This window comes from Anabas testudineus, chromosome 9 (genome assembly GCF_900324465.2).
Source record: "Anabas testudineus chromosome 9, fAnaTes1.2, whole genome shotgun sequence".
In the NCBI taxonomy this organism is placed as follows: domain Eukaryota; kingdom Metazoa; phylum Chordata; class Actinopteri; order Anabantiformes; family Anabantidae; genus Anabas; species Anabas testudineus.
In genome coordinates this window covers 8969446-8984022 of record NC_046618.1, presented here as the reverse complement: position 1 = coordinate 8984022, position 14577 = coordinate 8969446, and the positions used below count along the sequence as shown (strand labels likewise).

The following is a 14577-nucleotide window of genomic DNA, read 5'->3' as shown; positions in this document are numbered from 1 at the left end:
AACTTTGTGGCTTGATCACTGCATACATGCAGCTGTAGATCCCATGCAGATAAATTACAATCGGGTAACACTGATGATGTACCCTTCTTAGTTACTGCTAATGATAACAACTTCACTGTGGCATCATATATGTAGGATAATATACTGTAAGTTCAGTGAACTATAACTGGTCCAACAAGGGTGTTAAGTTATACGTCTTTCATAATAGTAATATTAGTAAGTGGTAAATCAAGCTAAAGGGATCATTTACAACAGCATGACTGAATTAAAATGAAAAAATACTAATCAGCTGCCAGTAGCAAAGTTTGGTACTTTAAAGGTGGATATACAGCATCAGTTCTACGGTTTCTGTTCTCAGGAATTAGATAGATCCCATATCAGAGTGTCCTTGTGTTCAGTTTGATTTACCTCTACTGCAGTGGGTTATAGGACCACTCAACATGGAAAAAGCAGTGACGTGTTGAGGAACTATAACAAAAACAGGAGTTTGTCCCAGTTGTTTTGCAGCTGAAGTTGTTTTTCTGTTTGTTTAGTTTTAACACATTACACATGTGATAATGCAAACACTGAAGTTTTATTATTTGGGGTTTGTATTCCCAACCCAATGCATATGAAAATCAGACCGATCCCTCCATTAAGATCAGGATTTCCGTGGAGTTGTGAACACATCACCAGTAGCAGCGTTGATTGCTGCACGGCCATAACTCAGGCCACACCGCCCCCTGCCGGTAGGCAAGAGAAGATGCTCCACCTTCCTCCAACACAACACGTTGTATTGGTGGGAACATTGTCCCTGAGTCTAAGCAGCAGGACATACTGAACATGCTTCACATATTGACGCCACAACACTTGGTCATGTGAAATATGGTTGTTAAAAATATCATTGCCATTACAATCATCCTGCTGAAGTGCAGTGCGGTGTTAAATATCAGCTTGTTTTGTGATGCAGCCAAAATAACATTTGTGAGAAGAAGCACTGACTTGCTTAATCGTATGCAGGAACATACCATTACTTGTTGTCATGGCACAAGACGTCCCGTCTCTAAAACAGACACGGAAATAGAAACGTAAAACGTTTTTTCAAAAAGATCCGTCACAAAGCGTGTTGCTTCTCAAATACCATTTTATTTTCTTTATCCATGTTAGAAGTACTATATTAATATTGTTATTACATACAAGTTCCTTCTGCATTGAAATATGCTATACAAAATGAATCTAGTCAAATCAGAGATAACATTAGTTAAGGTGACCAGTACAAAGGTCACACAAAAAGCCAAAATGATGGCCTACTGTGGTCTAATAATCGTCATATCAAGAGTTAATATTAATTACAGACGAGAAATGGCAAAAGCACGTGAGAGAAAAATAAAAATGACATTTCCATTACAAATATTTAAACCGTGAAAATGAAAGAAATGATAACCTTGTTTGTAAGACAACAAATAGTGGAAAAAAAAAAGAGCTTTCTTTTCTTCCTCTCACCAAGCAAACCAGACCTGAAAGTTTACAGTAGCACCCATTGGCTTATTGGTCATGATTGTTACTCATCATTAACTCCATAGTGAACGCCGGCTCAAGCATAGCACAGGTGCTAAAAAGATCCATATGAAAATGATACTTTAACATTTTATTATTAAAAAAAAAAAAAAAAAAAAAAAAAAAGAGAGAAAGAAACGAGCTTGGCGCAGCATGCAGTAGCACTTTGAACTTTGCATTTTAGGGCACAGGGCACTTTCAGGGCCACACTCAGCATTAAAGGCCGAATCAACAGACGACAATAGATCCAGGAATACCATGCAGACAACTTAAAAACATTTTGTCTATCGAGGCCTTTAATGTTGAGGCATTTACACAGAAAAACCATTGTCCCAGAACAGAGATTGTGAGCGACTAACCTTAGTTGGAGTTAATTCATTTTTAGTCCAGATGTATTTGAAATAATTATAATACATCATTTTGTAACAACTTCCTGAACTGAAAATGAATCAACACCAATCTTTGTTAATAACACTCACCATTCATACCCAATTGGCATTAGTGGTATAAGTCTTGACCAGAGCACAGACTGCAGCTGCTGTCACAGTAGTAACATTTCACACATCACATAAAAAAAGTTTACATCTAGAAAGAGCTGATCCAGGTACATACGCTGCAATAACAAAAATCCATTATTTTACTTGACATCATCAGACCCAAAGATGGAAAGACAGAAAACAATTGTAATTGTTACTATATCGAGGTGATACTTGTTATTTCCAATGAGGGGTCAGATATGTTGTCAACTGAACTGTCCAGCACTTAAGTTTCCTGAAAATGCAAAGTTAATTAACTGCAGTGTAGTGATACTGTTCTTACAGCAACAACACTCCAAGGTAAACTCTGAAGTAAGAAAGGTGGAAACATTTTCAAAACACAGTGTGAGGAAACGACCCACACGTCACTGGTCAACGATATACAGTCTCAGCCTTTTAACCAGCTACATGAGCAAACTGTACCATTTAAGACTAAACAGAGTAGTAGAGACTACAGCTAACTGAGCTCTGGAGGTGTTTCTAAATGCTATTTTTACAAAGTACACTTATCTGCCTGTGTAAGTCTCTGCAATATATTATACTAAACATTTGGCAACACTGGCACAGCTAGATAATATGTCAGTTTGTCTTGTACAGTTCTTCAGTGACAGCTGATACGTGCAAATATCATGTATAATATAAAAAAAAAAAAGAATAAACAGTCAAACAAAAAAACAAAAAGACACAATAATAATAATAATAATAATAATAGTGTCTGGAGTGTGTGGGACCAATCCTGGTCAGGTGGAGTTCAGTTGGCTTAGAGAATCTGGTCCATGTCTGGTCTAGCCCAGGTTGTAGCAGAGCTAATGGGAGGTCTCCATAAATAACCATGGACCAAGTCCTTCTCAAAAGGCAGCAAAGATGTGACACTCACGCTCACACACTCTCATATTGCACATACACCTGGTACAGTATGTTGACTGCATGTCTACTTTTTTCATTCACACACTTTCACCATGTGCAATCTTCAACATGATAAAAAGATGATATGATCTAAAAGCATAACCAAATGATGTAAGTTCACAGCTGCAGCATGTACGGACGGTACAGTATAGACAGGCCTGGACAGCCTGGGCAAACTGGAGCTTCAAGGGTGAGAAGTGCTTCATAACGAGAAAAGTCTTCCACCATAAAAGTCAGTACTACACAAACACCACGTCTACCTGCATTTCTTAAAAAACAAACAAACAAAACAAACAAACAAAAAACTGCCTTCCCTGGTTTTCAGTCCATCTTTCCACCTCTCTTGAAAACCACTGCTTTCTTTTCTTCCTCCTTCTCCACCCGTATTTCTCCAGCTCCTCTACAAGTTGACCAGCTCATGTGCAACAAACTGTTTGAGTCTCTCCAAGTACTGTCCGTAAAGCTCCACGTCGTTGTGTCCGGCCCCCTCCACCCAGAGCGGCTCCACTGGGCGCTGACAGCGTTCATAGAGCGCAAGGCCATGAGAGAAATCGATGACCTCATCCTCTGTACCGTGAATCACCAGTACCGGAGACGTGACCTTGGAAATCTTGTCAATACTTTAAAGTAAGAGAACAAGAGAAGAAAATAAACTATGTGAAGCTAAACAGAAAAAGAGAACTGGGTTTTATTTATTTATTTTTCTTCCATAAAAAAGTCAGTTTGTGACTGTCCACCAGAGGGAGTGATGGAGAATATAAGAGTGACTAATTTTACAAATCTAAATTTCTAAGTTCATGTTTTTGAGCTACTGTGTGTGTGCATGTGTTTTTTCCCTAATGCAAATTCATTCACTGTGCGAGTGGACACAGACTCTCCTTTTAGATTGCCTGAGGCATTATGCGTCATAACATTTAGCCTGGCTCTCTCACATGCCATCTGTCTGTGTGGTGCACTCACTTTGGGAAGGCGTCAAAGCAGTAGGTCTTCTTGGTGTCGGGAAAGGCCACCCTCATGCCAGAGGTGAGCGGGGAGTGGAGGATGACTGCAGCACTCTCATAGCGGGAAGCCAGGTCCACAGAGGGGACAGTGCCAATGCTTTGGCCATACACAATCACGTTCTCTGGTCGGATACCATACCTGCAAGAAAAAGACAAAAACACAGAATATTTGAATTTCCCACTTTCACTGACCATGAACAGGATATTTTACAGTAGATAGAGCTATATTTGGTTAAACTGTGAGTACTCTACAAGCACACAGAATTTGGCACGCATCCAGTTAGGACTTTTGTGCTATTAGAAAAAGCAGCTTAAGAGAAAAAACAGAACTTATATTTTGCAGTCCACCAGTTAAGTGTTATAGATAACTGGCCTAAAGTGTTTTTCAAAAGGACACTTGTTGTAGCATAGTAATGACTCACACTGCCAATTAGTCTCCCATCATTCTCTTATTCCCACCCCACACGCTCCTCCATTAAGCAAACACATACCTGTGTGCTAAGTGGGTCTTACTCCTACTCTATTACGGGCTGAAACATAATGCCACAGCGACTTATACCCTCCTAAAACTAGCACACCAAGATGTGGTACTGCTGCTTTTGAGAGCAGCCGAGTACAGAGGAGCAGCACTGTAGTCTCATGATTTAGAAAGGAGGAGGGGGAATGAGAACAAAACAAGCAGAACAAGAGCAAAAGAGACACTGATACTGGAGTGAGGGTGCAAGAGAAACGAAGAGTGAGAGTGAGAGAGAGGCAAGAGGGGAAGAGAAGACATTCCACAGCTGATTACGAAGAACGTGACCCATTAGCAAGCAAGCAGTCAGCTGACGACCTGAAACCTACTCTGAGAACACTGCATCACTGTCTCTGCCACTGCGCTGCTGGATAGTGCATAGTAAACAGCCAGAACCAGCCTTACAAAATCCCTGCTCCACTTTATAATTACAATTAGGAACACCAGCATTAGAGGATCAACGTTACAGCCTCTGCCCCCGTACTCCTATGATGTGATGAGAAAAAAACATGAAAGTTTGAGACTACACTAAATTAGGAACAGGTCACAGACGCACACACACAGACACAGACGCACACCTCTAACACAGCCTTTGCAAGAGAACGAGCTGCAGTAATGCAGGCCTGCTGCTACGAAGACAGACATAAGTGCAGGCACTTACACTCTAGACAGAACATGGAAATGTACACACAGAGCCACAGCCTTGTTATTAGCATGAATACAGCAGCTGTTTACTGTTGGTGTGTCACTTGGCCTTCAATGAATAAATAGGGATGAAAATCCTGGCACGGCATGGGAAAGCATTACCACAGGCTGCTGGGTGCTGCTGTTGACAACACCACTAACTCTCAACGTTTTCTGATCATAATGCGCACTATTCCCAGATGTGAAAGCTAATCTCAACGATACAACACAATGTAGCTGCTGTAGGGGACTGATAGCTCAAGTTTTTTGTATGAAGCATATAAAGAAAGAAAAAAAAAAAAAGGCATTGGCCCCAAACAGCTTTTGCCATTTGTAAGTGAATGTCCCAGTGCTTTAATAACCTCTCGTTTAGTGCAATGTCAATAATTTGTCATTAAAATTAAAAAAGGTTAGTCACGGTTAAATCAGAACTCCACTTTGGTCCAATCTATATTCTGGAAAGGTTGTTTCTAAGAAGCCTAAAAACCTCAAGACTTTCCAGATTTTTTCAGCAGCACTTTAACTTAAAAGTGTAAATACCGTAAGGCAGAATTCATAAGATGCTTGGAAGAATCAGAGATGACTGCCATCCTGTTGATTTAGGGATAATTGTTCAACATTAAGGCTTTCTAGATGACATTTACAAGTAAAAGTACACTCCCAGGTTCAACAGAAGTTTAAACTAGGAAAAAAAATGTATCTTTTAAGTAGAACTTTATCTGTTATTTCTTCAGAAAAAAAAATGACTTGCTTATCTAGTCAGACCATATCAGGCCAAGAAAGCTTGGCCAATCCTAAGAGAGCTAAACACTCACCACACGGAGTCACTAAATTATAAAGCTCCTTCATTGTTAATACCCAGAGGGTCAACTAAAACCTGCTTTACAGTTCAGCCATAATGTGAAATGATATTTGATGGTAAACACTGTCCCCAAACGTAACTTGGCATGTAGTATCTTTACACTTATCACAAAATTATGCCTGTGTTTTGCTTGAGGACAAAAAACCTGATTGAATTAAATCTATGAGGTGCCACTTGCACAAAGGTCAGCGATAGGTCGCCACCATTGCATCCTGATATCTTGGCACTGTTAGATGCACTACATATATTCAAGAAACGTCATGGAAGGAGGACGGAACTGCAGCTGCACTCGAGTTGGAACAGCACTACATCAGGCTTTGACCAACCCAACTCCACACAAATGCAATCTCCTGTGGACTAGCTAACGCTAGTCTACAATTTACTCCACTGCCTTTCAGCTTGAATAAACCTCCACTAGCTTGATTCTACCCCAATTTACTCTCCTGACAGAAATCCAATCTAAGCATCACATCCTCCCTTGTTCCCCTATTCCACCTCCCTTTTGGTTGCGTAGCTCTTGCCTACTGAAGATCAAAAATATTCTCATCCTATAGCTGTCAGTATGATATATAGATATTTTAGGATATCCGGAACATAAGTACTGGTATGTTTAACAGATTAGTGAACCATCTGCACTACAACAGGGACATCCTTTACTGAAGCGCTATTTGTCTACTGGCTTCATCAACCCAACCAGAACTGATATTTAAAGTCAAAAAACAATATACAGTGCTGCAAAAGGTCTACTTGTTATTGAAGACTGCAGAAGATAAATGGAGTGTGATTTTTGATCAATAAGATGATTGACCAGAGACCAGCGATTTTTCCTCATTTGTTTTTACTGGCCACGCTGTGAGAAGACCTCAGTCAGAAAGCTTATTGGAAATCAGTTGCTAGGCTACTGCTCAATATTAGACTAGCAGGATTGACTGCAGGCCCGCCTCCATCTCAGAGGGAAAAGAAAATGATACAGTGCTAGTCTGTAGTGGAAAACACACACGGTGAAGAAGGGGAAGTGTGTTAATAACTTTCGTCAGCTTGGTCAACTGTTAGTCAACAAAATGGATCCTTTTCTTGTTTTCTTTTAAGGTGGTACAATAAACAGAAAAACATTCTTTTGTTAGTATTTGTACTCTTATGATGATGATGATGATGATGCACGAGTGCGTATACCTGCTGAATCATATGGTGACTCACTGGACCCACTCCCTGCTCAGGTGAGGGAGTGCCTCATGTGGTGTGACTAAAAAAAACACTGAGTATCTGTGTGCATGGGGGAGTGTTTTGTTGGTTGACTGTTACTGAAGTGACAGGAGGTTGCCTGCTGCCGTATGACTGTGGAGTAAAGTGAAAGGAACCTGCTTGAGAGAAGATAAATCTGCCTACTGCTTAATCATAAGACTGACATAGTACAACAAACAGACAGATTAGAGAGCACTCTCTTCTTCAGGCTGCACGGATGATCTGACATAAGAGATGTGCACGAGGAATGCAGAAAACTGACTAATGCGAGGCCATGTAGAGAGGCCTTTTGATGTGACAAACACGATCTAGCTCGCACATGTTCAGCGGGGTCAAAAGGCTGGGTTGTACCCACTTTCTATCACACAGTCACCTTTGACTGGCAGAGTCCACCAGTGATCACAGACATTGGACACAGACAGCAACACATAATTCACATAAAATATGATAATATACACTCACAGGTCACTTTTTTAGGCACCTCTGCACAATAAGAAAGGTGATTATTATATTATAATATAATTAACTCTAATTGGTCTTGTCAGTGTAATTTTTTATCCTTACATTACCTTACAACTAGACTTAACAAAATCTGTACTTTCAGGACTTTATTTTCCATAAATTCAGTTTAGTTGTGAAGTTAGACTAACATTAGCTTTGCTGATCCATACACCTTTCCTCCCATCACAAAATATCACTTGAGCAAGTAGAACCACGTATAAAAGGTGAAATCCTACAAGCATAAACTGACTCAAGTGTTAAGTTTAATCTGTGCATGAACTGCTTCAAAAGGTCACAGTTACATAATTACAACTATGTAAATGCCTAACAAAAACACTTCTGAGAAAATAAGCATTCACTTAGTAATCCAATCCTGTCCAACTCGTCTTTACTGCAAGTGTCAGAGGGAACTGTGCTCAGGGACTGTCAACTGTGAAACTACGCAAGCAAGTTGAGGTTTTTTAAATACCTTCTTGAAAGTTAAAAATATTTCCATGTTCTGAAAGCTTCTCATATGATCTTTAAGATCTTCTTCCCGGTTTAACAAAACCATGTAAGACAGTTCCTGTCTCCTATCAGTCTCAATGTCTGAGACTGAGTAATCAACAGCTGATTTACATCATGTGCCAATACAGCTCCCTTGTTCCAGTGAAAGCATTCTGTAATACTAGTAGGCAAATGTTCTCCCTATCTGAATGAGTTGTTCCATTTTAGTTAGCCTAGGAAAATGATGTAGTGCCAATATAGACTATGACCTCAGAGCTGTTCATTGGCAAGTGAATTCAAGACAATTCACTACTATTCTGCTGAATGTAATTGGCAGCATCACACGGATCAGAATTCATTACAAAAAAGAAACAGTAGGGAAGCTTTTTAGACATCAGCATTCCATTACTGCTAGTCTGATGTCTACAGAAATTTCCCTTCCTCAGACAGCAAAAGTTTTGGCCTATTGCTCAGTTTTAATTCTACTCAGTCTGTAGCCCTTGCCAAAATCACTAGATCCTCCAATTTGCACTTTCTGAATTAAGCATCTTGGGAAGGAAAGGTGTGCAGCTGTCATTGCCTCTCCAAAGGTGTGCCACAGGGGTCTGTTCTTGGGCCTCTTCTCTTCTCCATTCCCCCCCAATAGATGACTATACAGTCTCATCACATTTTTCAGCCAGTCTCTGTGACATGTTTACTTGGATCAAAGAAAGACATCTATAACTCAATCTCTCAGAGAAAGAAGCTCTGGTCTTCCCAGCCGGACTTTTCATACAGAAAAGGATGAGCTTTAACGTGGGACCTTCAGCAATTGTCCCACAAAATTTGCTAGGAATCTGAGTGGGGTGTGGTCATCTTTCCTCTAGTAGTATTAACTATACCACGCTGGTTTCTTAAGCTAGCTCTGGCTAGCTCATGTGCTATACACGAAACTCTGGCAAAGATGCCTGCAGAGGAAGTGCCAGGCAATGTCAACTTTTACTATTGGGCTGAACTAAAAGAAAAAAACAAGAAAAGAAAAAAAGAAAGGTTTTAATTTGGGGATCAATACACAGTGAAAACACCTCAATGCATGTTCTAAAAATTAGTAAATGCATGTGAAAGGCCCTTTGTTGTTTTACCGCTGTTACCACCTGCTGCTTGACACACAAATCATCAAAGATTCTTTGATACAATGTCTGTTTTGGTGTGCTTAGATTAAATGAAATTTGAAGGCCAATTTCTGGACTGTCACATAAATGTGTGGGAGATTCCTTTGTGTATCAACAATAATAAGTGAGCTGGAAAAGAGAAATAAAAAAAAATAAAAAAAACCTATGAAGAGGAGAGCAACACATGAGCTTTAACAACTTTCTGTTTCAAGTAGTAAATGGTTGTTTGGAAAAAAAAATCTATTTATCCTGAAGATCTTTTGTGTGTTTTTCCTCCCTAATCTCTGTCACATTCAAAACTGTAAATAAATCTTTGGTATCTGCTTAAATAAAGGATGCGATGTACAGAAAGGTTTCAACATTACACACACACGCACGCACGCACGCACGCACGCACGCACGCACACAGTCTAGCCAACAGAAAAGCGGGTTCTTCTTCACAGCAGTGGTTTATTTCCTGTATGTCGAGCTTTTATGATCAAGAGTTTCCTGTTTAACTTGTCAGTTCCTCATTTTACAAAGAGCTTATTTACAGAAGGCTGAGACTGGAATAGAAAATGGTAGAGATGGTGCAAGATGTAAAAGAAGTGTTGAAAGAGATTCCCAGCTGAAGTCAGTAGCTAAAGAAACAGTAACATTGTGTTGCAAGTGACTCCCCCAGCATTATTCATCAGCACTTTTGAATCTCTGCAGTGCCCGTGTCTTCATTTACTACAGAAAGAACATACACCCACATCAGCACTGACAGAAGAGGGGCAAACTACACTATCCTAGTTTTTCATTTTTATGGTTGAGTCTCTTCCAGCACTCAACTTTCCTGAGTGAACATACCCCATGTCCTCTCTTAGTCATTTGTTTGCCTTCCAGCAGGAAGTATACAAAAACAACCTCTTGGCCAACTGGACAAGATTTTCCTTTCTCCCTCATCCACATAAACAAGGCACAAATATGATGGACACATTCATTTCACACAGAGAAATTAAGATAAACATTGTAAAAATCCTCCTCCACATCCTGTTCTCGACTGAAGTAGGTGTTTGCTGATAGCATCTGTCTCGCACGCATGTGTCAGTCTCACCGCAGGTCAATCTGTAAACTATTTCATCTACCGAATGTCAGACAAGTTTGATAAAATACCCATCACAATTTCCCAAACCCTTAAGTACCATCTTGAAACAGCTTTTCCTGCCTCAACAGTCCCAATAAAAATATATTTTACAACCATATTTGCTTGAAAAGTGACTCAAACAAATAAACGGACGTCAGTTAAAATAATAATTGGTTTGTGGAATCAAATTACAGAGTTCTGTATAACTTAACCTACTCAAGAACCACAAATGGTGTTACAAAGGACAAAAGAAGGAGATGACGAGAGCGTGTAAGACAATAAGCAAAGTGTCCTTAAATATTGGTGGAAGGAAGTGAGGGACCTGGGAACATATGAACTGATGAACCCTGCTTACATAGTGTAAAGACACTGTTTTAGGGAAAAAACCTATTAAGAAAATGGGATGACATGATTGGGATCGAGAAGTCATTGGTTAGTTCACTACAGTTATATGTTTTTGTCAGTTGTAAAATCCCAGATAGTTGAAGCTAAATATCAGCTCATAAATATACAGAAAATGATAATCATTCTATTCATAGCCTGGAGAGCAAAAAAGATGCAGCAGAGCACCCACTCACACCTACATATTCCTGGCCAGCATTATCATTGGACCATGCTTTTTATTATTGCCTACGAGAACATCATGTCATCCCTACTAAACTTATGTTCCTCATCTCTCCTCCCATTGTTTTATCTGGCTGAATCTAATCACTCCTTCAGACAGCTCCTTCTGTAGCCTACTGACATCTTTTCACTCTCGCTACGCCCTCGTCTCTCTGATTATCCTTATCAATCTACATCGTCTTGAAAAACTTCCCCATAGCTGTAGATATTCCCTGGACAATAATAAAAAAGAAACATTTCCATTTTTACTGCACACATCTATCTCTAACTTTCTTAATCTGTTTTGTGTTACTTCAATTTCCTCTTAAAATGTGGTTTTGACGTCATTCAATAAATTTAAGTTCAAATCATGCAGTGCTTATCAAGCTTTATCATTTTGGTTTAAAGAGTAAAGATCCTGTCACCAGTTTCGTTCTTAGCCCCACCCGTGAGGCTTATGTCTCTGCTCTTTTTGAATCAATTATAGCATCTGCATGCTATTCGGTTATTCTTTTATCAAGGCATTTCATCGCTCCTGAATTACTCAGGTTCCCCCCATCTCCCCTCTATCATCATCAACTCTCCTTACCTTGACCGAAGTGCATGCCAGGCAGCGTCTACATCAGCATACAGATTCTTCTCCGAGGGCTTCCCAGAGCTGGCGCCGTAACCTGAGTAGTCGTAGGAAAAGACATTGCAGTTGATCCGTGAACCCAGGCCAATGTAGAAACTGCTCATCTGGCCCAAGTCCACTGCATTTCCATGGGAGAATAATAAAGTGTAACGAGCACTGGGTGAGCAGCGGACAAACATGCAGGCAATGCGGTTTCCTCTTGATGTGCGTGTCATGAAACATTCGATGGCATCCTTCTCACGGGCTGAGTACTGCCAGTCGGCACGCTCCGAGAGGTGCAGCGTCCATCTGCTGCCACTGTCATCACACATGAGACTGTAGGTGGGCTCTGGGGGCAGGAAGGCCAGCTTAGAGGCAATCTTGCTTGGGCACGGTGGACAGCAGAACAGGCAACATAGCTCGCTGATGGATAAGTGGTTCATCCTCAAAACACTAAGGCAGGGAGAGTGAATGTGGTTAAAACACAAACAAATACATTTCATCAGTAGACTGAATATAATAATTGCCTTTAATAACTAACAAGGTAGAGAAAGCAGATGTCGCTTGATCAAACAAAAGAATTTGGGATCTCTCAAACAACTGAAACATTATCTGCTGCTGCATCCCCTCCAGACTGATCACAAGGAAAACACCACAAAAGCAAATTCATTCCACAGCATTCTTGTTCTCTCTGAATGAATGAAACGCTATCCAAAAATACAGTATAAACACTTGTCTTTGTTATGTGGAAAAGCTGTGATGCTGTCCTTTTTTCTTTTAATGCCCTATCAGTTCACCTCTCCCAAATACATGGCTCTCTACAGCCAGGAATTATTTTAATTAATATTAATAAATAAATTATACTGCTGACCACGACTGTTCACTCTATCTGCCCCGTGGCTCCACAATCGCTCAGACAGTACTGACTTGAAAGACTTTCTAGTTTCATGCTGCACCTGAGCCCCAGCCTAATGTTACCTCCCAGACTTTGAGGTCTTTGAGGTCTGGAGATATCAGCCAAGCTTGTTTTCATGACACAAAGCTAGTTGGTCAATGTGACAAAATGTCGATTAGGATTACCAAGTTGGTTTCTGAAGTCGTTTTTTTGGGGGGGGGGTGCTTTTTAATTTGACTCCTGTAACTACAAAAGGACCTTCTTTGCTACTAGTGACAACACAGCTGAAGTTTTGTCAAGTTTAATGGGAACTAATTTCAAGCCATGCCACGGATTCTTGAATAAACTGAGGTCTGGATTTGATCAATACAGGACATTACAGTACTATTGTTTGACACCACTGCAGTGGAGGTTTGGCCTACTGATAAGACCTACTGCTTTCAATTTTGGAAAAAAAGCATCACATTAGTGTTATCACTGCTGCCACAGCTTCAAGGTAGAGAATAGGTGTGTGTGTGCTGATGTGCACACACACTGATGTTTGGATTACACTAAAAGATGGTACACCTGAGCCTTCTTCCACTTTATTTTAATCTTCCTCATACCTTCAGGCAAACACTGGCAATAATGTCATGTGAGTTTTTTATTTTTAAACAGTGACTTTCCCTGGTATAACTAGAACTGACAAACCACCCAGACTACATTGCTGACTGCTTCTCATTCACACATCTCAGACAATCCTTAATTTTCTGAACCTTCCTCTGTGAATGTACAGCTTTTTTCCTTCTTTCGCAGTTGTCCACGGTTTATTTTGAGGGATAATTACAGTGTTGGGTTGTTTTAAGTTACAGTTTCACCTTGCAATTGAGTGTAATTGTCCTTTCCTTTGTTGTCATGATATACAGTAGCTGTACAAGAAAATCAAACCAGCTGAAGGACCTTGAAAATAAATAATATTAGTAGTAAAGCTAAAAATCCCCCTGTTGCCTCTTGATTACACACAGCTGACTCAACTACGTGTGTGCTTCGGATATAAACAATTGGCTGTGTCAGTGACATAATAGGGTGAATACTTTCTATAGCCACTTGTAATTTGGGAATGCTACTTCAGCTGGATGCTGTGACATCCCACAAGAGTCCGAGCTGCAAAATACGTTAGTAGAGGCTCTTTGCTCCACATTATCCCCCCAAATAATCCATAGTCTCCCGGCCACGGAGCCCACTGCGATTTACTGTAAAATGGTGGTGGTAGAGACAGAAATGTTTGTTCTGCCAGATTACAGCGACCCGATGATGGTTTGTGGAGGTTCAGTTTCAAGTGACTGGACACTATGCATCACCAAAGTGAGGGTCAGATAGGGAGCAACACAACCCACAGGTTTATCTTCTACAACTGGACAGATAATGGATCCCAACAACATTAGTGTTACCTGTGCAGCGGCTGGACGCTTCTTGTGATCTCTTGTATTTAGAGGTGACAGTGTTGACCGATGTCGCCGTAGCCAGGTGTTATCTTCGCACCAAGCCTACTATTTTGTCGTCTTGTCGACAGCAGCAGATTGAACAGGCTATCTTCGGCAAGATTATCCTCTGTCCCGTGTCCTATTTGTCAGTGATGTGACTTGAGTGTAGCTATATCCGTGTTGAGGACACAGCTGGGAGTTACTATTAGCTAGCCGGCCAGTTCACACGCTCCGAAACCGTCGTGTCTGTTTCCTCCCGTCGGGTTTCTCAACATATGGTCCTGAATAATAACGAGACCGACTCATTCATGACGTCCAAGTCTGCAGAGCTGAGCGGCGACATGGGTCTAGTGGACAAAACGTAGACTCGTCTCAGTCCTCGTAAACGTCCGTGGTGGTTTGGTGGTTTGGTGGTTTGCCGGCAGCTCACAGCTCCGTCGCCTCCCTCTGAAACATCACCGCTGTGTCGCTGCGAA

General features: G+C 40.7%; 1 protein-coding gene across 1 annotated transcript; it reads right to left on the bottom strand.

Moving 5' to 3' along the window:
* Positions 1–1635: 1635 nt before the first annotated feature.
* On the bottom strand, positions 1636–14541 carry abhd17b (abhydrolase domain containing 17B, depalmitoylase). The gene is made up of 4 exons (XM_026343203.1): positions 14069–14541; positions 11720–12196; positions 3939–4118; positions 1636–3598 (listed from the first exon to the last, which is right to left on the bottom strand). Exons 2-4 carry the CDS (start codon positions 12184–12186, stop codon positions 3379–3381), a joined length of 867 nt encoding a protein of 288 aa, XP_026198988.1. The 5' UTR covers positions 12187–12196; positions 14069–14541; the 3' UTR covers positions 1636–3378.
* Positions 14542–14577: the final 36 nt, after the last annotated feature.